We start from the raw sequence: 25192 nt of genomic DNA on the forward strand, positions 1-25192 counted from the left end.
ACAGACCTCAAATTTCAAATTTCGAAATGACTCGCAAAAATATCAATAATAGTAATAAATATTTTTTTAAATAATAAAAAAATGCCTTATGCATAGTTTTTGAAAATAGTTTATTGTTTGCCGAGTATATTAATTTTATTTTATATATTATAGAAATAAAAAAATATTAGGTTTTTGACCGAGATTCTTGTTTTGACATTTTGCTTATTACTTATGGCAACACTTTGTGCACTTTGCACGTTTCGTGTGTTTTGACAGCTCGTTTACAATAATCCTTTTCTGAACTAAAAATAATTGTTTATTTTAACTTTCAACACACACACAACGACAAAAACATGTACGAAAACAGCAGTTTATTAATTTACATCCGCATTTATACATAATTTCACTCACTTACCAATAATTAAATAATCTCTGATTTCCGCCATAGTTATTAATCAATTCATCAATGACATTTTTTATAATCCATCTGTTTTTTCAGCTTAATCCTACATCAACATTATAATAAACAAGATATTCATATTGCGTCATAAAAATGCAATCCTACGAGTTGTTTCAAGACCATGGATAAGTTTCTTATCGGGGGGCTGCATAGCACTCATGTTTGTGTTCTACTATTGGTCCCCAAACGACACACTGATGATAAAGAGGCAAAATGAAATGTTAAAAGTACAATTGAAAATGTCGCACAATCATATGGAGAAACTTTTAGGCGTTAACGGAGATAGAAATGAACCTCGCTTCTTTGACAATACAGTAAACGTCATTTATATTTTAATAAGTTGCATAAATTTCGGATAAACAACTCCCGTTTCAGGTGATGAGCGAAGATGTCGAAGTGTGCGAAACTATTCACGTTGCCTTGGTCTGCGGTGGCTACAACTCCACTCGAGTTATTGTGCCGTTGATAAAATCAATTTTATTCTATAGAAGGAATCCTATACACTTCCATTTAATGATTGACGATAAAGCTTTCAATATTCTCGAGACGTTGTTTAATACGTGGGATCTGCCTGAAGGTGTATATTTATATTATATATAAAAAAAATATATTCCCCTAATTAATATATATTTTTCAGTCGAAATTAGCTTTTATCACATAAACGATGCAATACCGTCAGTTTTTTGGATTCCCAATGCACATTATTCAGGCATTTATGGACTTCTAAAACTAACACTACCGGAAATATTACCTATTAGTGTTACAAACGTCATTGTTTTAGATACAGATTTAACGTTCATATCTGACATAGCCGATTTATGGATACTATTTAAAAAGATGATGCAGGGAGAGGTAAATTTTTATTTTTATCAATACATCGTTGTCATTAAAATTAATTTTATGTTCATATTTAGGTATTGGGATTAGTGGAAAATCAAAGCGATTGGTATTTAGGTAAACTTTGGCATGAATTTAAACCGTGGCCAGCAATCGGGCGAGGATTCAACACTGGAATGATGCTCTTGCATTTAGAAAATATAAGGAACAAGCTAAATTGGCAGCAGCTTTGGAAGAATGTGACTGAAGTTAATTTATCAAAATATTCTGGAACAAAATTAGCCGATCAAGATATATTAAACGCGTTAATTAAACAATATCCTAATTTAGTATATAAACTAGACTGCGAATGGAATGTGCAATTGAGCGATAACAGTAGGAGTGAAAGCTGTTATATGAGAAGTTATAGTATTATTAAGGTTAGCGCATCTGATTCGTTTAGATGATTTTCAAATATTCACAGTGGAATTTATTTGCAGATAATTCATTGGAATTCACCGAGAAAGTATAAAGTCAAATTGAAAAATATTAAATATTTCCTCAGTATTCACCAAATGTTCCTCGGTTACGATGGTAATCTACTAAGAAATAAATTGATTACGTGCAAAGAAAATATTACGATATCTAAAGTATGTTAATAAATGAAGACTCAAAAGCATGAACATTTAGATATATTTAGACATTTTCATATTATCCTGTATTTTTATAACTCATTTTTGACAATAGGTATTTTTTTTAAATTAAAAAGACCATATTTCATTAAAAATTGATAGCATCATTTATATAAAAACATGTATTAATCTCATATAAACACTAACTTACTGGTTCTATATCTTCCAGCCATTCAAGTCTATCAAATATTATTTCAGACAGAAACGTTCGATAACGTGTTCTCGCTTAAGAGTTTTCAAGTGTTAAATTAAATAGTGTTTAATACCATAAAAAAATAATTTTTAAATCACACTTTTTAGGTAAACGATACTGACGTTTGTCACGATTTTCGATCGGCGTATACAACAAAGCTACGCACACATTTGTACTATATGGAATTTTCATATAGTCATAGAGATAGCTATGATGTAACATTAGTTGCTCAATTATCTATGGATCGATTACAATTCTTAGAAGAACTTAGTGCTCATTGGGAAGGTTAGATAATAGTTCTAATTATATTCATTATATAATTTAATCATCTATGTACATATATTATATTTACCATTATAGGTCCTATGAGTCTAGCATTTTATGTTACTGATTCTGAAGCTCAAGAACTATTGATATTTGTTGAAGATTGGTCTGAAACATTGAAGAAAAGAAAAAATATCGCTTATCATCTTGTCTACAAACAAGGGGTATAAAATTTGTTTTTTAGTTCATGAGTTTTGCGAAATTTTTATCACTAATTTAGACGAATGTCTTTATTATTTTTTTTGAGTTAACAGAAAGAAATATATACTATATTGTTATTAGATAAAATGAAACGAAACAATAAATTTAAAAGCACTCATATATGTTCAGAATTTTTGTTTGTGCAATAATCCAGTATTCATATCGAGGGTAGATTTTTTTCTAAATACCGGTATTGCAAACCCTAGTCAAGAACTACCACTTATTATTTTAATTTTTTAAACAATTTTATCTAAAAAAACACTCAGATATGATTTATCAAGTTCATGTATAATATAATTTTAAAGATACATATCTATAATATTTCCTACAGGGAGTTGCTTTTAAATTTATTTGTAAATATTTTTTCTTATAAAAATAAAATCTATTTTAGATGTAAATTAATTAAGTTTCAATTTTGCTTTTACGCGATCTATAGATTGAAAACTATTGATAAAATAATTGTAGTAGATGTACGATTACAAGTCAAAATTTTAATTATTTCTTTTAATTAAATGTTATCAGATTTTTTTTATTAAGCAATAAATTGTGGATGACTCAAAATAGTTATTTTAATATTATATACATCTATATATTATTTCATATTAATTTTAATACATATTTTAGACACATTACCCTGTAAATCATCTACGGAACGTCGCTTTAAGAAATGTTGTAACACCTTACGTATTTTTAATGGACATAGATTTCTTACCGATGTACGGAATTTATGAATATTTGAGGAAATCTATACAACTACTAAATCCAGGCCCATTGAAAAATGTATGAGGTTTTTTATTTATAATTTTTAATAATTCTATAACTGATTCTAAGCTTAAATTATTGTTTTTATAGGTTTTGGTGGTTCCTGCCTTTGAAACTCAACGTTACCGTACAAGCTTTCCTAAAAACAAATATAACGTATTGAAGCAACTGCAAAATGGTAATTTGTACACGTTCCGATATCATGTGTGGAAAAAGGGTCATGCACCAACAGACTATCAAAAATGGATAAATACTAGTTCACCATATCTGGTATTTCTCTATTATTATACATATATTTGTTTTTTTAAATTTATTTAATTCTTCATTTATTTTTTACAGATAAAGTGGCAAGCTGATTACGAACCTTACATCGTCGCTCATAAATCGATACCTAGTTACGATTCTCGATTCACCGGATTTGGGTGGAATAAAGTATCTCACGTGATGGAAATGCATGCTCAAGGATATAATTTCGTGGTTTTACCGGCAGCTTTTATCATTCACATGCCTCACGCGCCGTCGTTGGAAATAAATCAATTTCGGAATTCGATGCAGTACAGAATGTATATCTATTTTCTTATTTATTTATTATATGTTCGTCTGTATTATTATAATCTAAATAATAATTTTAAGGTGCCTGAAAAAATTAAAAGAAGAATTCATCGGAGACCTTAATAGAAAATATAATACTGATTTTCAACCTGATAACGTATAAAAAAATACTCAATATGTTACCAATGTTTGTGTTTAAGAGTATATAATTTATTTTTATTGATTATGTTTATATTACTCAATAATATGTGTATTATAGATAGCTTCTATACAGTCAACAATGTGAATGTATTTAATTGATTAAATTTTTAGATCAAACCAAGGAATGTGCCAAATAATGATTGATTTATAAAATTTATATTACATATGGTATAAAAAAATTGTGAGTAAAAATAAAATATATTTAAAATCTGTATTGTTTTATTTATTAAATATGTATATTTATAATATATCAGCTACTCCAAATTTCTAAAAAAAAAATTATCTTAATAATCTTTCTAAGATATTTTTTTTATATTACAATTGTTTTTACTCTTACTGATTTATTATTACGGTATTTTAAAGATTAAGATTACCTGATTGAATGCACATTTTTTCCCATCAACGAGTTTCAGTAAGTTGTGTCCAGTTTCTGCGTTTTACAACTACCTCTCCAGGTTATGTAGTCAACTTCCTGTACTTTATTACAAAATTTAATTTAATATTGGAAATCTAGAACTTTCGAATAAAGCTTATTTAATAGTTAATATCTCGCGTACGGTTAAATACTGCTTACAATTTTATAAATACTGTTTTGAGAAGTGAAGTGTTGTATAGTTGAAAGAAGGTTTCAAGTCATCAGTTTAAATATAATATTTACAAAATCATCATCACAGGCTCTTTAATTACCGGTTAATGAAATTTATTTTTATTAAATATTAAATCGAAATTTTAAATAACGACCACTGACTGGCCAACTTTTGCCTCCACCCCCTTTGAAAAAGCTGAAACGATGTACTTGTTGTTCCTTAAAAAAAACTATCCCGAAAATATTTTTTAAAACATGTCATTTCAATGAAATCATAACGGAATATATTTTTACCTGTAGATATATTTTTACCAGTGAAAATATAATTTATCTGTAGGTGGTAGTAAAATTATATGATTTTAACTTTTCCATATGTAGCATATACATTTTCATACCTATCATTATTTATTTACATGCGATGCATAAATGTGACAGTGAATGTGTATTTTTTAGTGAAGTTATATTTTCACTAGTGAAGACCAAATACATTTTCATCAGTAGATATATATTTATACTACTGAAAATATATTTTAACTGATGCACTAGTGATATTATATGCTGCTCTAAAATGTCTATGAAACTCAATTTGACAGTTGCGAAACGTCCATTTGATGTTCAAATTCAAACTTAACCAAATGGAAGTTCTAAAACTGATTATAGTTTTAGAACCTTCATTAGGTCAAGTCCTAAATTCAAACTAAGCCGACATATCTCTCAGGGGAAAATAAGCGGAAGAACAAGTATAGACAGACCTCGCATATCGCTCCATAGTTTGATTGCACTTTGAAATTACATTGTTTTATAAATATGATAGTTATCCTACTTGTATTACTACGAACTTCTGATATGATAATATTGGTCAAAGTATATTTAAACCGAATTTTGGTCAATAGGAGGACGCAAAAACAATTATAACTTCTCCGAGGTCAAAAATAATAAAATCGTGTCGGTGCCGTTGCAGTGGGAACATTTATCTTTAAAAGAAATTATTTGTATCTTTAATGTTTATTTAAAACCAAAGTACAATTCGTTATTATAAAAAAACATATAAAATAAACGGTAACATCTTGACAAATAACAATGAACTTAAAAATATTCTGTAAAAATTCATTAAAACCTAACGAATAAATTTAATAAAATAAAACACTTTCTATCATTTTTTATGATTGGTTTTTGTACACCCGGACTAGCCAGATAGTAAGTATAAAATAAAAATTACATTTATAGTCATGTGATAATATTTAATCGATGTTTGTACCATCATCTTTTTTAAAGGTATCGTCATCATCAATATCCATCTTGGCTGCCGTTAGATGTACAGGACGAATGCTAAAACATCAATGGAAAATCATTATCTAAAACCTAACTATGTAAGATGTTCAATGCTTACGATTGGTTGTACGCTTCCTTTTCCTCTTCCTTCCGTTTTTTAATGACCTTGTAACCGACGCAGACGAGCAGCAACAGAATAGGTATTATAACTGCTAATATTATTCCCCAAGTGACGCCAGCCCACCTTGAAGAGTATTCTTGATTTCCTGTTATTTTTATATAAAAATATCATTAAATCATTCTGGAATTACATATATGTTTAATATACTCACATAATCTATTCTACTATTTTAAGGGAGATGTGAATTGGAATTTGAACTAGCATCTTATATTGGTTATTTTTATGGGAAGATTATTTAAAATATAACTATGCATGAAAAACTCCATTCCACATATTGCTTAATTTTAATAAGATCATTTTACTTATAAATAAATAAAGTACATATTTAAATATTGCCAATATTGCTCTTTAATGTGTATGTAAATGACGACATGGGGAATAGAATTTTTCTACATATCATGATGTGTTTGTATTTAATAGTTTAATTAATCATTTAAAACACTGAGAATTTTCTAGAATTTCTATCTAGATTTCAGCTAATTACATACAGTTAAACCATTTTGATATATAAAATTGTAAATAAACACTCTTCTCGTTAACATATTATGATAAAATATAATCTAATTTTTAAAATATATAATACTTAATAAAATAGTTCTAAGACATAGATTAATATAAAATATTCTAATTATCTATATAATATGTATAAAATTGTTTAACATCCATGTCGCCATTTTCAATCAAGTCATGGATGTACCTATTTGCATAAATAAATAATACTCTTAAATGCTATTTTCATTTTTAATCAATCTTTTTACACCATAGTAGTGCGACTACTTAGTGTTGTTACTTCATCTGGGTTTGTAGACGGTAGTGTCGACAAATTTGGTTGAGGTTGTGCATTGACATCTGGAGTCGCCAAGTTATCCGTCGATTTTCCCTTTTTGAATTGAAATAAAGATTTTAATTTTGAAAAAGCTGGGGCACTCTGAGGTTCTTCTACAATAGGCGAACTGCTGGCTAACTTCATCGGTATCCTTGAAGTGGTGTTGCTCGGACTTGTAGATGGAGTGTATACTTCAGATACTGCCGGACTGTATTGCGAAGACATTGTGCTGGATTGGTCATCAAACTTTGGATTGTATCCGACGTATAACGGACTATCTTGTGACGAAAGAGTCGAAACGCCAGAATCATCTCGGTTTCCTCTTCTTCCATATTGCTTAGGCACATTTTTATTAACATACTCTATATCACTTGCAGGTCTGCTCAATGTGGGATTTGTATGATCGCTGCCATCGTTCGAAGCCGAAGATAACAGATCTTCTTCGGTCAACTCCCATAACTTTACTGGAAACTCTCCATTGGGATGTCCTACGAGGGGTTCTTTTGTGCGGTATGAGTTTTCATAATTTCTCTTCTTCCTAGGTAGCTCTTTGAATCCATCTAGTTGGTCTGTCATCAAAATTTTTGTAGGAAAAGTATCTTTATTAAATTGAAGAGGAGGACTCTTAGTTGTATGTGTTGCTTCATGTATTGGCTTATCTTCTGGCTCGTATTCTTCAAGTCTATCGACTGGTTCTTCCCTCAAAATATTAGGTTCGCTTTGCTGTCTTGCATATGCTGATCTTTTATAGGATCCGTCATCGTAAGGATCGGTTAGATTTCCCAATGAAGCCGATCGAAGATTAGCTCTTGAATTTGAACGCGATCTTGTCGATAATGAGTCTAAGTTAAACTTCGGTTCTTCACCGCGTTTGCCTCTTTTGAAACAACAGAACCATACACAGATTAAAAGGAGAAATATTGGCAACATAACACCTATAATAATTCCACCCGTCATTCCTGCTTGTCTTGAAGAATATTCTTGCGTTCCTATTATATGAAATAATATTTAAAGCACATACTTTTTTAATTTCCAATTTTAAAATTACCTTAATAGTATTACATAATAATAAAATATATCTTACTTAAACATTCTGTGTATCCATATACAGGAATATCCCATCTTCCTTCATCTAAACAGGTTCTTCGTTCATCACCAACTAGTATAAAGTCCTTATTGCATTCCAACGTAACTTTTGTTCCCGGAACAAAAAAGAAATTGGTTTTCCTACCGAACCGAGGAGTTTCCAGTACACCACAACTAATTATTCTTTTCGAATTTGTCTCTCTTATATTAATCTAAAAGTATTTGGTATTAATATTTATTAAAACCCTAATTCAAAATTACAAAATAACCAATGAGCTACATACAATGGAGTCGTAGTAATTTCTAGTGAAATGCGCCAAGTCCCTACTCAGAGACATACCGTAGTCATAACGACATTGATATGACTCTCCACATAGATCCGTTGCTCGATTTATGTCATCAGTTCTGTTACTCGGTAAGAAATCTTTGGGTTCTTTCGAGAAAATTGGTAGGAAAGTTGCATTATTGAAGTAAGACGCTGTCCGTCCAAATTCTCTAGTAAACATTGCTGTCCCTATTCCTTCCTCCATTCTATCAGATAACATCCCTAAAATATTATATTTTTAAAACAATGTTTTAAAACATGTCATAATAACAATGACAATAATTTACTATTTTCTTACAGAATTTTCCAAAATCGTTGTGCATGCTATAGAAATCATTGACGTTGGCTCCTGAGAATGACCCATCAGGCTTTGTAAAATCATCATTCATTTCCCATGACCAATTACCAAATAAGCCTCTTGTTTTATTCTACAAAAAACATACAATGTAAAAAAACGGTAGAGTTTAATTCAAGCTAAAGAAATTATCTTACAATATATGTCCATGGAAGATATACTCTAGCCGTCATAAAGCCTTGATTTTCTACAACTTCAACTCCAGCGCCCGATTGGAACATCATAATAACCTCAGACTGATTCAAGATGTATGTCGGTGTGTATACAACCACTCCTAAAATGTCAATTTAAACATAAATTATCTATATAAAGACAAGTTAACATTACTTTCAAGTATTAAACCTGGGAAGTGCTGCACTTTTAAGGACGGCCTGTCGAAGAACACTCTTCTACCATCGGCGAACACGTCCAATCTGTACCTCCATTGAGCATGACTAGGCCTCAATCTTACTTCGATTATTGAAGAGCTATTTCCGGCTGCCACGACTGAAGTGAGTTGCGTTGCTCTCACGGGCCCATACAAGTTATTCGGCAATTGTTCGAATCGTCCTTGAACGTCCAATTTCAATTCAGGTACATCAGTTCGCAGCAGAACAAATTCACCGTGTCCATTAAATGTATATTGATTGTTGTCAAATGTTATGAAATGTGGATCTCCAAACACGCCGGCTACTCCTGGAGCTTGGTACGCGACACAATCTTGAGTCGGTCTTCTTTCAAATCTTGAAAATATATTACAATAAGTAAGTAAAATCATCTTTAATTTAAATATGTATTTAAAAGTTACCTAAATGTTTCACATCCAACCGCTTGTTCCTCTTGCCAGATGCAACATTGATAGAATGGAATTTGGTCATGATACCAATTAGATAACGTCGGTACCTAAATTAACGTTTTATAAACATTTAACCTTTTTCAATGTATTTTGCGAATTAAACTTACTTTGTTGGCTTCATTCCATGGAAGGAACCCTAAATTGTGAGATCTCTGTGGTCTTGAACCCCATTGTTGATCATATGACAACATTAGAAAACTGTTTTTGTCGTAACAACATTGCTGACCGGAACCTTCTCCACTGGAAAATACAATTTGCTTTTAAAACTTCAAATATGTTTTAACATTAAAATAATAGTTAATAAAACCTTGGTATTGCAGTCTTAACACAGTGAATTGCTCCTTTGTTATAGAAACATTTTGGATTTGAGTCCTTATCGCAGTCAAAGTCTGGCAAAAATCGTCCCTTGTCTAGTAATGCATGTTCCAAAGTGCAAGGACAATGTGGGACTTCAGCGGCGAAATTTTTCAAAAATCTGTCACTTCTTAACCAATTATTGCACATGCGTTCAGGCCATTTCTTTCCATACAAACGTTCCCATTGCGATGCAAAGTACCATCCCAAAGGAATTGGCTTACTCCACAGTATACTAAATTACATAAGACACATTACAATATTTCCAATGTTTGTCTTAAAAAATAAATACTAACGGTGTATCAAAATGATTGTCGTTGCTCGATTTTGTGAGATTGATCTGTAAGAATCCAAATTGTATGTCGTTCGATATTAGATTATCCCTCAATCTAAAGTTTCCAGGAACTATGACGTATTCTCCATTATTTTGTGTGCTCGGTTCTAGCATATCTATGTAAGTGAAGTGAGGTCTTATCGTGTTTTCCTTATAGCCCCAAAGAGAAATAGCGATCGGAAGCTGATCATTAGTCGTCAAGTTTCTTCTGTCCCAAGTAATTTTTATCTCCGCTGGATATTTTTCGTGAACAGCGCCGGTTTCAAAGAATATGCGCTCAGTAGCAGTTTGCGGTGTTTCTGTATTATATATATATATATATATATATATATATATATATATATATATATATATATATATATATATATATATATATGTATGTTTTATAATCTAATTGGTACTTAAGGTAATTATGTATACTAACCAACAAAGTATTTTCCTTTCCATTTGTAAGTTTCAGTATTAACTGCGATTTCTAGCCTCACATAACCTTGAGCCAATAAAGGCGGCTGAACGCAAGAGAATATATTCTTTCCTACATACTTTCCAACAACGTCTTCAGTGTCGAAACGGCATGTGACTCGATCCTTTTCCTCGAAACAGGGACCCGTCACGTTAACAATCGTACCTCCTAACATGTTACCACTTTCAGGAGCAAACATCAATGGAAGATTTGCACCATCTACAAAATAAACAAAAAATCAATACCAAATGCTATCATAAGACTGCATTGAATTAGAAATACATACCAATATCCTTATTACAACTTCCGACCAATATTTTTTCGTCTATCCTGAAAATGTGCCTTCCGGGTTTATTGTTACCCCAACCGCGACCAGTCAAATCTCTTAAAATCAATGATTGCGAATATGGTTTATATTCATAGCTTTGAGTACCATTTCCACCGTTGAAGCCAATCTATAAGCATACGAATTGAAGTATACAACAATAATTATTTTAATATGAAAAATGTATACAAAGTTTTAGAAATTGTATTCGACATGCGCCTTCGAAAAAGTTATTTAGTTTGCTGTATGAAAGTAGCAATATCTTAACAATCATACAGCAGGCTTTTTTGGTGAGTCTGTTGGATTGAAAAGTGTTACGTACTCGTACTATAAACACTGTAGTCAACGAGAAAATATTGCTACTGTGGAAAATAACTATTCATCAACCTGGAAACAGTGTTGTTTTTATTATTCATTTTTTTTATTGTATGCCGATGATTTGAAAGTATTCAAAAACGTCCGAACAATTTCCGACTCGTCTTTGCAGACCGATCTGGTTTCTTTATGTAAATGGACTGCTGACAGTCATTTACCTTTCAGCATTGGAAAGTGCAATGTCGTGTCGTTTTATATAGATCTTTATTGCCAGTGAAATTCTCATATTGCCAATGTGAAAGTAAACTGGATAGAGAGATTTAGTAATAGGATTCTTAATTTGGAATCCTGTGAGACCAAATATTCCCTTATGATTGAGAAAATTCAGAAAATATTTCTGAGATATATCTATATAAGAGAGTTCAGTTAAGTCTTTCCTCTATCCCAACGTCTTTTTATTATAATATTTGGGCTATGATTGAATATGTATATTGTCAAGCATTACTTAAAATTACCAAAAGGAGATGTGGTCTTAATCAATCCTTCTATTCTCGAGAATTTACATAAATTTAATGTAGCCCATTTGTCACTCGATATTTGCCACTAGAGCTACTCAGGGGGTACGTAGATACGCCGTCGCTAACAGGCGCGTCCTGACACCGTTGTCGACGAAACTTTTTTCGCAATGTATAAAATTCCGCATCGGTGCAAGAGAGTCCGTCACAGTTTGCTAAATTAACTAATACAACAGATTGATTAATAAGCAAAATCAAGCGAACCCCTTGCTTCAGCATTATAATGCAAGACCACAAAAAAACAACAGATAAAGTATTAACAAATTAAATAAATAAAACGGGATTATAAATGTATGGATTATATTGATATCTCTCGTACTGTGTACAACAAATAGAATAGATGTTTTTGCTAACTTTTTACCGGGGCCGGCTGCACAAGTGGTCGCCTGGGGCGCACAAAAAATCAAAATAAATCTCAAAATAAATCTCAAAAAAATTGCCAAAAAAAATCTAAAATTGCTTGATGAACATACATGCAATCGCGTGCACACAAGCAGAGACCACTAACGAAAAGAGAACTCAAAATTATTTCGTAGAGCTAGCAGATGGTGATCTATAACACACTCACTAGAAGGAAAACATGCAAATGGGCATGTCTTTATTTTTACTATTTAAATACTAATTGCCAGCATGTTTCCAACATATATTTCATTAATAATTTCGCTTAATATCTACCTAATAATCCACTGTTCTTATCAAATTACTATCTTTTAAACTGTCTATCTAGCATGTGACCTTGAGCTACTTAAAGGGCGTATTGATACGCCAACGCTAAAAGGTGCGTCCTGACACAGATGTCAACGCATTTTATTTTCGCAAAAAGCGCATGAAGGACCGTCATTCAATTGACCAATATGACAAACTAATCTAGAAATGACACTGCAAAAAAACACCACAGGGCAAACAAAATGAAATAAATGGATTACATCAATATCCTTCACTTACATAAGCTGGAACACCACCCTCTCCGTTTGTCGTATCACCGCCAGCTTCTGTATGAGTACTCCATTGCAAGTCTATGTAATTAAAAAGCGCATATGTAAAGACTTCGTCCGTTGCCAACACCATTTGAAAACTGTTGGTCTGAAAAAAACATCATTAATCAAGCAGTCAATTCAAAAATAATTTAAGCAAATGAGATGGATTTTGCTTACTTTGAATAATGAATTTCCTATGCCACCATTGAACGACATGTTTTTCCATGTCACAATAGCGGAATGCTTGGGAATGAACGTTTCTGCGCCTATAACACCTTTCCTGATATCCCACATCAACCTTTCTCTCATTTCTACTCCCATCTGATCCGTCCTAGTTTGCAGATCTCTCTCCATTCTGAAGTAGACACCCGGTTTCATTTGATTTACGTCTTCAGTGCGGATGCTTCCGATTCTGCATTTGCTGTAAAATATTCCTATGAAAGCTGGATCGTTCTCTTTGGGCCAGTCTTTGACCGGAAACGTCAGAGGATACGTGAAATGACTCGGTGGATCGCTGAACTCGAGATAGCCATGCATGGACACCTACAATCGAATTAAAATATGAAAGGATTCTAAAAACGACTTTAAATTATACAAAACTAACTCTAGTGTAATTGTATCTAAAGCCGAAGAACGGCAGCTGGAAGTTGAAATTCTTGTGTATCTGCGGATTCGAAGCGTGAATATCCTTTTGGTGATCGCCTTCGCCGTGTTCTCCTCCCATGTCATAATATGGATATACGAATCTCTCTCTGAGTTGATTGAGACGAGACTCGGTTATTACGTAGGGTTGTCCGTTGTTGTTGTATTGCGTACCAGGGGATATTCTGCCGTCTATGTGAGCTGAAAATGATTAAAATAAAAGCTATAGTGTTTCATCAGGATCATCAACATCATCATCATCAGTGCGTAATAATTAAACATTACGCACGTTCTTTGAACAGGTGAGTTATCAGCGTGTAATTTCACAATATTAGTTGGCAGATGATGCCACGCCTAAGATAAGATTAAATATCAGTAAACAAGCGATTGCATGAGTGAGGGTTGGTAGGTGAAATAATCGCGTAGCTCTTTTTATCAGCTTGATTAGGCGTTTATCACAAAAAGTAGTACTTAGAATTTGTATGAATGTACGTACTAATATAGGTAGCACAGTTTTAGAAAATCAATACTTGGAATATGTACATTTTAATGACTAATTATTAATTAGGTTTTAATCGTAGGAGCATATGAGTTGCTAACAACAGACCTTTTCTTATCAATAATTAAAGAAAAGTCTACAATAAAACAAAAGAAATATAAAACAAAACAACATAACAATACAAATATGGAATAAACCAATAAATATAGCTTTACTATAATATGAGATCTATAAAAGTCTAGACGGTTATTATTGGACGGCTATATTTTTTTCAAGCTGGGTCATCGGGTTATCAAATCAGACTGCACCAGTGCTTCTCAGAATATGTTTTAATAACTAATATATATTGTAGGTTGTGATGTGAAATGTTCATAATGTTCATATCAACTGGTTCAAATCTTGAAGCCCGAAAAATGAGCGTGGGTCGGTTTCTTGAAGAAGCCTGAAGGTGTATTGGAAGACCAAATCTGTGTGGGAGGAGTAAATAAATGATGACCGAGTAGAGCAGGGGTCGGCAAACTACAGTCCGCGGGCAAAACACGGCCCGCTGCCTATTTTAATCAAGCCCGCGAGCTAAAAATAGATTTAAGGTCGAGTTGAAGAGTTCAATTCGTCAAAATTGTTCAATTGTTCTACAGAACTAAAAATTTTGTATGAACTCTGTATTGAAATTTACGGGAATCTTATGGTTAATTTCATCGTCATACTAACTAAACAATTCGCAACGTAGCGAAAATATTTGAAGAAACTAGAAGCGTTCAAGATAGGGTAAAGCCTGTGTATCATCGTGGCGCCCGTTCAGCTGAAAATATTGCTGTTGTAAGTGAAAGTGTGACCGAAGACCCGGAATTGTCGATTCTTTTGTGCTTTTCTTATGGCTCCCTTTAGCGCATTTTGCTTCTAGACGTACACCTATACACATAAAAAATCAGGTAATACAAGAACTGAAGCCCAGAGACCAAGAACAGCGAAGAATTTACGCAGATTGGGTGTTAAAGCAGCTGGAAGCTGGTGCTGATTTCTCAAAGAAAATTTTCTTCTCTAATGAGACGCACTTCCACCTCGATGGGTATGTTAATAATCGAAATTCCCGCATTTGGGACAATAAACATCTTTGTGTGATTCACGAGAGACCATTACATCTCCAAAAGGTGGCTGTTTGGTACGCATTGTGGTCAGGCGGCGTCATTAAGCCTTACTTTTTTGAAAATGAAGGTTGGACTGTAATAGTCAATGGTGAGCGTTATATGCGCATGATAACTGATTATTTTTGACACCAAATCTGAATCAAAATTGATCTGGAAGACACGTGGTTCCAAAAAGAAGGCGCAACAGATCTGAATGATTTACGTGAAAAATTTCCAGGTCTCAATATTTCCCGTTTTTGTAACGTTAAGTGGCTGCCAAGATCATGCGATTTAACCGCGTTGGTTTATTTTTGTGGAGTTAACGTTGGAGAACCTAAAAACCAATTAAGTTATAGCCAAGATACCGCCCGAAATGTAAGAAAAAGTCATGGAAAGGATCGGCTGCTGTAAAATGCCCAGAGGCAGCCATTTAATTGATATTTTTTTTATAATTAATAATGAAATACATAAAATGTTTAATTAATAAAAATAATATATATCCTTTAATTTTGTGTGTGTGTGTGTGTGTGTGTTTTCTTAAAGCTTAGAAACTAAGTTGGATCACCTTTTATTTTCAGTCTTTCCGCGAAAACAGTTGGTAGAAGAATTAAGCACATTGTGAGTGACATCAATAGCCAATCAAATGATTTCGCGTGGTTTTCTTGTCTTTAACCGGTGGTAACCAAACTTTTCCTACTCTCGGCGCCCTTGCTGAATCCATATTTTTACAAGACAAATTATAACAAGTGCACTTTGCGAAAGAAGCGAATATTTTGTATAATTAAAGGGTTAAGTAAAAATATTAACAGTGTTAACATAAAAATATTAAATGAAATCAACTAAATTGTGTTAAAATGAGTGCGAAACCGGTTAACGCTTAGTTAGAAAAAAATATATGGCTTATAAAAATAAAAGGTATTAATAGCATTTGCTTATTCATTGCATTATTCATCAATAGGTACATTTTAGGAAAGATATCATGTGTTATTGAACCAGTTATGTCAACGGTGAACTATATTCGCTCTCGTAGCTCTTTGCAGGGTTTACCGTTGTCAGTTCCGTAATTTTTTATCAGAAATGAAAGCCGAATGTCTTGAATTGCTTTACCATACAACATTTTGTGCTTAAGTCACGACAAAGATCTATTAGAATATTTGGAACGCAGAGGAGCGATTGAAACGAAAAAATCCGCCCTCAGCTATTATTATCGAATAATTAACGGCTTTGGAAATAAGCCTAAAAAACGTAAAACTACAATCAAAAACTGCCCATAGAATTTGTCTCAAAAATACAGAAATTACTTTTTTGAAGCTCATTTCAATTTTTCTTTCTGGGCCGCCGAGCCTAAAATAATTACGATTTGCCTATTTAAATAGTCAGTAAATTAAATTCCGGGTTGTTGCAAAAGTTCCTAAAAATATTTTCGTGCTCTTATGAATGTATATGTCCGATACCTATTTAATATTTCTCTCATAAAAAAATATTTTTCACAATCCAGTGGTAAATTTCTACACAAGCTTTCCAATAATACTATATATAAAATACCAAAGCTTTCTATTCACCACCCTCAGTAATGATAAGGTATAAATATGAATTACTGAAACATTAAATTATAGACCAGTTAATTTTGCCACGTAGAAACGCGGATATAGGTGAGTCGTTATCTACTGTATATACAGTTTTCGTTATCAATACTGACCACGCCTTAAATAATACCTGTGTGACATTATTTTACAAAAAAAAACGAAATCCTCTTGAAAAACATCAAACTAACATATTTTGTATAAAATGATTATTTTGTTATATTTACCATATGCATCATCGATTCTTCCCGATCGAGACCCAAAAGCTGTGTCGGCAGTATCACTCAATACATAAGCGCCTGCCTTCTCTGCCTTTTCTCCGGGAATCATTTTCTTGGGTTTGAAAACTTCTGCCGAAATAGGATCTTTGCCTTCGGTCGCTTCCGATGGAACATCTTCCTTTTTCATATTTTCTGAATTTTCTTTTAGTTTCGTAGACTCGGTGTCCTTGTCTTCAGCATTGCTCGGCGCCGCAATCGGTACGGCATCATTGACACTACCTGGATTTGCGTAATCCGTTTCGCGTACTTCCGAAATCACGCTTTCAGTTTTTTCAACGTCCTCAGAACTAATATCTTGCGCCAGACAACTCGAACCGACTAATAAAACTAATCCTAACGCGATCCATGGGGACTTAGCGAAATACTTTCGCCCCATCTTGACGACGGTCTCGCGCTTATAACATTAACACAATAAATATAACTAGATATTCAGCCGACGTCCTATCTGATGCTTCACTATTAGCGCAAATAAACCTTTTAAAAGATAATACTGCCATACTTTGTTATCGTTATCATAAATGACTAAGATAAGAATCTGTAATGAGCGTTTCCACATTTTAACACGTTTGGAGCTACAGCATATTTTATTTAAAATACTCATTGCATCATTAAATAAATTATATATGTATTAAGATAATGCATTGTTTTAGAAAACTAGAGATATCACTTTTGTAATTTTTTTGCAATAAAATTTTACTATCTTTTTCATTTTTAATATATATTATATAAAATATATGATCACAATTTTGATAAGACACGTTATTCCTGCTCCAAATAAAAACATCCATCTTAGTAAAGTTAAAAAGTAGTACGTTTCTTTAATTCGATAAGCAATCTTTGAGAATCGCTGAAAGCATTACTCATAAATTCATTAAACACATAAATAAAAACAATCAATCTTAGGAATTTTAATCAATCTTTAGTATCCATTCATAGCGTTTTATATTTATAGAATAGAAAAAATATGTTTGAAAATGTATTTTTTGATTAATAAATTATAAGGGTAGTTATTTTGGCAAATATTTTTTGTTTTATTTTAAAGAAAAAGTGTGAATAAGTATAAATATAATATAATCTACAATAATTACTCATATATTTTTATTTATTTACACGATTAAGATTACAAAAAAAAATATTGTATGGTACAATCTTAAATATGTATTTAATTTTGAAATACAGTATATGTAGCCCTAATACAGCAAACATTTATTTTATGTAATGTAGAATTCAGCAGTTATTTTTACGCGTGCGTACTTGAAGGGTCAAAGACCGTCTTATCGAGGATCGAAGTACCAGCGAAACATTTTGATTGGTTTAAATCCCTTGTATTTTGTCTTTCTATAGGCAACAACTATAGGCTTATCGTTACCTCGCGTCTGGTCATTACAGAAGCCAGCAGTATAAGACCGATTAGGAGTTTTCCACTCAGATTGGTACAAACATCTCTTGGCGTAACAATATTTTTAATGGGCATGTTAAAAATAAATTAAAATATTTTTAACATTTTTAATTTTACGACTGTAATTTTATTGCAACAATTACGAGTGGTCCCGACATATTTTTATTGTCCATTCTTATTTATTTTATTTTATTCATAATTTTTCATGTTAGACTTTGTCTAAGGCATTTTCAGTGTATGAAACATGTGTTTCGCCGATCTGTTGATAAATTTTGAGATATGTATTGTAAAATTTGTAACACATGATTCATAATTTAATAGTTGTTTTTCAAGAAAATACCTGAAATTTCTTGCTACGCAAACCAATAAATTTTTAATTAAAAAAAATTGTTACAATAATTTTTGCGATGCGCAGTGAATTAAGCCGCAACTCTTTATTTAGATTATGTTTTAATTAATAAGTCATATAAAATGCAGGTGTCGGGTGGCAGTGTCTAATAAGAGTGAAAGATAAAGGGGTCGAGATCAAATATATCTTGGGTATTCCGAAATAATGAATTATCCGTGTTTTTATTTGACAAAGCACATGTGTATGAATCGTTGTTATGAAAGTGCTAGTATATGACATTTTTAATTAAACAATATATTATCACATTATAAAATGAACTAGCATATTGCAGACAATTACATGTTTTTAATAAATCTTTTCCATATTTTTTGTCTTAATTAATTATTATATTTTCATAACTTACATGACTATAGTTATATAATATATTATAAAGATTTTGATCCATTGTGGTTTTATCGAATTTTTGCACACATCTGACCATTGAAAAAAAAATATGTTTGTGTTTGTTACTTCACTATGCTCAGGCAACGCAAATAAATAGCTTCAATACATATATATTTTTTCCTCTTCTACATCGACTATAATAAAAAAATATTTTATTTATTATTACATTGCAGTTGTTAAAATAATATACTTATTATTTTTTTTTAATAATATTGATTATAATTTTATAATAATATTTTGCTAAATTTAGAACAGAAACATTTAAGTAATGTATTCATATTAATGTGGACACTCAAGTATTTGTAGAAATACATTTATAATGGTTTCAGTGGCTTTTTTAATAATTCGTAATACATGATGATTCATGACAGTGCTATTAAAATCCTTATCACATCTTATCTAACACAGATAATGATTATTATTCGATTTTTGTCCTATTCGTTAATGTTAAATTGTTATTAATATTTTACAAATCATTTTTTTTAATTACTCATTACTCGTGATCCAATTTGTGTCATGAAATTGATATTGCTTCATAAAATATTTTCGATTACATTATTAATCTATCGTTCAAACTTGAACTGTAGTGAACCGTATTTTTACATAACTCATTATTATCATCGACGAAAACAATATAAAAAACAGGTTTCGTCTGAACAAAAAACTTTGACATTGAATTCGAACTAATCATTCAGCCGTTGCTGCGCTGTGGCATTAATCTAATTCAGAGGTAGACAACTATTTTTTAACGTTTCAATGCCTATGTAGGTATTATCGCAAAACAACCGCAAATTCGTATTATCTCTATTAAATATGTTAGCAAATATTTGTAATCTAATCAATTTTTTAATATTGTTTATCAACGATATATTTAGTGTATATTTGTTTAGTATGACTATATAGAATGATTAATTTATATTTAATTCGATTTCGATTGTTTTCTTAATTCACAATGTTGCCAACACAGAAAATGTATTATTTAAATAAAATTCCTTTGTGATATCTGATTTTATAGTTATATTTGTAGTATAACAATATGTACTAGGAAAAGTTTTTTATTTATAACTTCTTGTAAGATTATAATTAAACATTATTTGATAAGGATCGTGACTCACAATCGCTGATATGTTGATATAGCTTTTCAGTTAGATTATTATCCTATCTATTCCAAGCCTTTCCGTGTTTTATTCCATCTTAATACATATAGAATTCTCTTCTTAAATATCGCTGACAGTTTTTAATCCTTTGAGTAGTGAGTTAATTTATACAAATTTGTTAATTTGTTATTGAAGTAATTTTACGTATTTTCCATATTTATTTCCGTTTTTTATTTTATATTGCATTTATTTTATAGTAAATTATAAAAAAATCAATGATTCTCAACGTTTTTTAAAATATATTGTATTATTATTGTTATTAAAAATATATTAGATAACAATATTTAAAATATAGTCTATAAATATTTATTAATATCTTATTTCAATCAATTTTTTTTTTTTTATTTAGTGTTCTGTTAATACTAAAATTAAATAATCTAATACGTATAATATATTATTGAGGAAATAATAGAATTGTTTAAATAATAGTGTGTGAATATTTATTAATTTCTTATTTTAATTAATTGGTTTTGCTTTCACTTTGTGTTCTGGTAATTTTGCGATCGATTTGTGAACAATTTTCGTGTGAAAAGTTGCCTTGTGATCAGGCGTGTACGGTGAGATACATTCCTTTTCGCTCGTTCGCGTCTTAAATGACGAGAGTGAGTGAGAGATAAGGGCGTGCGGAACGCATGTAACGCACGCCCTTATCTCTCACTCACTCTCGTCACTAAACACGCGAGCAAGTGAAAGGGAATGTATCTCAACGTACGCCCCTGCTTGTGAGCAATAATCACCGAATCATTTTTTTTACATCGATTCAGATTCTCTCAATATTTTTTATAAAATAAATATAAAATATTTTTGTTATGTTAATTTATTGATATATTATTTTCTATAGAAATCATTTACATTAATACAATTTTTTTTTAAATATTCGCTCATAATAACGCTCGAAAACGAACGTTCCCACTGCGATGGCAACGACACGATTTTTTTGCTTTTGACGTGGATTTTTGATTTCTTTGAAGGGATTGGGCAAAATTCGATTTAAATATGCTTTATTTGATTCTCACTCGTAATATTGTTATAAAAACGCTAGATAATCGGGCGTTTTCACCATTATTGGACCTAGACTGCTAATTCATTATATGGCATCACTGAGCAGCAAAGAAAACACGACTAATTATCAAGCAAATATTATGAATAGATATTTTTAATCCCTAATTAAAATATGATTTTAGAAAATACGTCGCAACGGTGGCTAATTTTATATTTATTTATAGTATAGAAAAGGTTAACTCGTATCTATTATTATTTATTTAAGAAATTATATTACGATGTTAAGAAATGACGATGAGGCCCGGAATCAGTGTTTTCCCAGGGCCCGCTTCGCTCTCAGCGGCCCTGGTCAGTACAGACTACTGCAAATACTAAATTGCATCCAAAAACTCATGTTGTGTATCCAATATTTCTAATTTCTTTAAAACAAATTGAAATTAAGTATGTTTTTATATTATTACAGTAGTATTTTTACTGATTTAATTAACAACAATTTGTCAATTTTTAAGCAAGTAAATTATATTATAGTTAATCATTAAAATATAAACGAACGCGAAGAATTGTAAAATTTGCGAGTACATAATCATTCCTTTTCATCACATGATATTTCCTTCATATTTTATATAATATTAAAACATCTTATTGTATTATTTTAGGAAACATTTACATGAAAACATTGATTTTTGTTGTATTTATCCGGCGATATAATCCTTGCATTCTTATTTTTTGTTGAGCGGCAAATGTTCGAGGATGTCGAAACCAAACGTTAGATAATTGTATTTTTTAAAGTCCCGTCATAAAACATATATTGTCAAACAATGTTATCGAAATGCTAATCTTAAATCTCTGTCCCTTTTCTCACTACCTGCTCTGAATGAAACTGTGAATTTAGCGGATTTAATTGTTTTATAAAACGGAAATTGAAAATATTTCAATATAAGTAATTTGTAACAAAAAATCATCAAAAGTTCTCGAGAAGAAAAACTGTATGTAAAACGAGCTGCTGCCATGGAACTAAGCTATCGATTCCACTAAGTACTGCTCACAATTGAAACAAACTAAAATTTGATGATAAGATTTTGGCAATGGAAAAGGTATTGTGTTAAATAAAACATGTCAATGCCAGACCTCAGACACGTGCACAAATTGATGCTGACATATTTTAGCGTATTAAATAATAGATTAAGCGAATACACAATAAACACGAAAATATGTATACATCTCTCGACCGGTGGATAAAATTTGGACACTGACGTTCTCCGATATAAAGAATATATGTATTTTAAGGGAACAGTAACGCAGTTGTTTGTCCTTGTTAGGTATTTGTTTCATTACTGCAGTTTTATTTAATCAAGAAATTCTAAGATTAAGCTCCATAACATACCAAATCAATCCTAGTAAGTTTTGTTATTTAAGTTTTAAGAGTTTGGTTCCGATTTCCTAGTATTGTTTTTTGTGTCACGTTTTGCGCAATTCGCTCATTCTGAAAAGTCATGTATTCAATTAGAATCGATTGTTATGTTTGTTTTGTTATTTGTTTTTCTGGTTAAGCCTCGCCACACCGAGAGTGTTCATGCGTATAAAAAGGTTATTGATTCGACCTGAGCGCCGCACTCGACGCCATCTAGAAGGTTCAGTCGGCGTTCGGTACTCTTCGTAGATACTCTTCATCTCTCATTCAAAATGCCGTGCGGAGGATGTGGTGATAGTGAGTACATTTTCTCTCTTATCTTACGAGTGTAACTATCAGAGTATTACAACAAAACCAATAATACAATCGCCACAGAGAGCAAAAAATATTTACCTAAATTATTTTAATTAGGATAGTTGCATCATTAAAAAAAATTATCTTTCAAATATTTATTTTAAGAAGTTATCTCTAAATTCATATAAAACAAACACGGTTTCCTTAAAAAAATATGTGTAAGAAAAAATCTTGTATAATTGTTACAATAATACATTATGAAATATGTCATAAAAAATAAATTTGGTTCAATTTAATCTGTGCCTCGTAACATTATCCAGACGCTTAAAGGTCATTGTATTTCTCAATTTATGATTGTCAAATTATCTTCCTTTTAGAATGCGCGTGTACTCCTGGAAAGTGCTGCTCAAGTTGCAAATGTGACTCCAAATGCAACTGCGCTTCCAAGGCGGCTCCGGCCGACAAGAAGTGCGACACTAGCTGCAAAAAACCCGAATCCAAGTGAACATGGAGATTTGGTATTTAATAATACAATCGCACATATTATTTGCTATTACTTGTAATAAATGATTCAATAAAAAAACATATTTTATCATGGTTGAATAAATACTCATTTGTTTTATTAAATATTTGTTTGTGTCACTCCAAGCTCTTCTGCTTAATTAGTTTTTCAATTTTTGTGTCCAGTATTCCAAAGATGTAACTATTGCAACACATTTATTTTACATATTGTTCAACATATCCTAATGCAATTACGCTTCAATTCTCAACGAACTCAATTATCCTTTCGGAGTACCGCAGGGATTCAATTTGGGTCCTCTGCTTTTCATCCTATTTATCAACAGCGTATATACAGCAATTGCGCAGCTAAAATATCCATTACATGCTGATGACCTGAAATCGTTCAGAACATTGCCAAATGTCATATTGTTTCGATATTCAAATTTTCTTGTCCGGCGAAATTCCCTTATAACTTAGGCCAGCGGCTTCCAATCTTTATGCTACTACGTTTCCATGAAAAAATATTTTTTCCGCGCCTCCCTACCTTTTATTTTTTTAATATATATTAAAATTCATACATTGTATGCTTCACAGAGCTGCTCTGTGAAGCATACAATGCGTCCATATAGCATATTTTGACCAATGCTTGACGACCTGCTTTGTGTCCGAAAATTGAGCGAGCTCCGTCAGTACACTTTTCTGATAATATTTATTATGATATGAAAATTATTATTTATATTAAAAAGTTTTGCCGCTTCCCTGGCAATAGTCCGCGCCTCCCAGGTTGGAAACCGCTTGTTTTGGCAGAAGAGTTATAACTAGAAATACTTATGCCTGCACTACACTTTCTGGAAGTTGGCCAAGGTTGGCCAAGGACGAAGAATATAGTGGGTTACTTCGGTCGAGTTCGGTTCTGCCCGCTTTAAAATCTCTCGAAAGTTCTCCGAGGTTACCGAGAACGGGAGGTAAAGTGGAGGTAATTCAGTCGACTTGGCCAGCTTCGAGCGCTTCCGAACATTGTCGGCAAATGGACCGAAGTCGGAGCTGCTCTTTCGAGCGCCAGCGGTGAGATACTTCCCCTTTCGCTCTCTCGCGTGCTAAGTGACAAGAGTGAGAGAGATAATGATATCGTTTTTCGCAAACTGAGATAGAACGAGTAACTCGGTTCAATTTCAGTATACGCGTAGGCGTCCTATGGTTAACACTCATGTCGAGCGCTACATCGTGATCACGTGGTCAAATTATAATACCACATGCTTATCGGAGACTTCAACAGACTCTTACTGACATCTTTGAATATTTTAAGGATACCAAAAGAGATTAATTATATTTTTGATAGTATATTCTTCTAACAGGTGTCGTTATTATATTTTTTTCATATAAAATTAAATAATTAATTTATGTTACTTGATTTTAATAAAAAAAATCGTTTCTAATATCCTTATGTATTTTCCTAGATCGGTTTATATAAATGTCACACCATAACGAATACTTATTTAGAATCGATGGCG

At 31.8% G+C, this 25192-nt stretch overlaps 2 protein-coding genes across 3 annotated transcripts; one reads left to right on the forward strand and one right to left on the reverse strand.

Annotated features, from left to right (window-relative positions):
* Positions 1 to 226: 226 nt before the first annotated feature.
* Positions 227 to 4393, forward strand: LOC148231792 (xylosyl- and glucuronyltransferase LARGE2s-like). The gene is made up of 12 exons (XM_088192107.1): positions 227 to 337; positions 482 to 756; positions 818 to 1019; positions 1080 to 1294; positions 1357 to 1698; positions 1759 to 1908; positions 2251 to 2428; positions 2504 to 2631; positions 3293 to 3448; positions 3521 to 3700; positions 3770 to 3993; positions 4064 to 4393. The coding sequence occupies exons 2-12, from the start codon at positions 601 to 603 to the stop codon at positions 4143 to 4145; spliced, it is 2013 nt and encodes a 670-aa protein (XP_088048233.1). The 5' UTR covers positions 227 to 337; positions 482 to 600; the 3' UTR covers positions 4146 to 4393.
* Positions 4394 to 5758: 1365 nt separating this feature from the next.
* mesh (sushi domain containing 2 mesh) lies at positions 5759 to 17595 on the reverse strand. 2 transcript variants are annotated; one of them, XM_088191563.1, is made up of 17 exons: positions 17071 to 17594; positions 13597 to 13835; positions 13170 to 13535; positions 12961 to 13098; positions 11087 to 11255; positions 10762 to 11019; positions 10300 to 10636; positions 9957 to 10238; positions 9757 to 9889; positions 9602 to 9696; positions 9157 to 9536; positions 8952 to 9088; positions 8758 to 8887; positions 8419 to 8681; positions 8133 to 8346; positions 6160 to 6307; positions 5759 to 6098 (listed from the first exon to the last, which is right to left on the reverse strand). In XM_088191563.1, the coding sequence occupies exons 1-17, from the start codon at positions 17498 to 17500 to the stop codon at positions 6011 to 6013; spliced, it is 3807 nt and encodes a 1268-aa protein (XP_088047689.1). In that variant the 5' UTR covers positions 17501 to 17594; the 3' UTR covers positions 5759 to 6010. The 2 variants fall into 2 exon arrangements, with proteins under 2 accessions (XP_088047689.1, XP_088047688.1); XM_088191562.1 differs by lacking the exons at positions 5759 to 6098; positions 6160 to 6307 and adding an exon at positions 6845 to 8037 and having other exon boundaries at positions 17071 to 17595.
* Between the last annotated feature and the right edge of the window lie 7597 nt (positions 17596 to 25192).

The sequence above is a fragment of the Plectrocnemia conspersa genome, unplaced genomic scaffold (genome assembly GCF_051122295.1).
Source record: "Plectrocnemia conspersa isolate PC_06_02 unplaced genomic scaffold, ASM5112229v1 ptg000009l, whole genome shotgun sequence".
In the NCBI taxonomy this organism is placed as follows: Eukaryota; Metazoa; Arthropoda; class Insecta; order Trichoptera; family Polycentropodidae; genus Plectrocnemia; species Plectrocnemia conspersa.

Coding starts and splice junctions, on each gene's coding strand:
- mesh (XM_088191562.1), bottom strand. CDS start 17,500: ATGGGGCGAAAGTATTTCGCTAAGTCCCCATGGATCGCGTTAGGATTA. Junction 13,536..13,596: donor TTAGATACAATTACACTAGA/GTTAGTTTTGTA, acceptor ATTCGATTGTAG/GTGTCCATGCATGGCTATCT. Junction 9,537..9,601: donor GTTGGATGTGAAACATTTAG/GTAACTTTTAAA, acceptor TATATTTTCAAG/ATTTGAAAGAAGACCGACTC.
- LOC148231792 (XM_088192107.1), top strand. CDS start 601: ATGTTTGTGTTCTACTATTGGTCCCCAAACGACACACTGATGATAAAG. Junction 1,295..1,356: donor AAAAGATGATGCAGGGAGAG/GTAAATTTTTAT, acceptor GTTCATATTTAG/GTATTGGGATTAGTGGAAAA. Junction 3,701..3,769: donor ATACTAGTTCACCATATCTG/GTATTTCTCTAT, acceptor TATTTTTTACAG/ATAAAGTGGCAAGCTGATTA.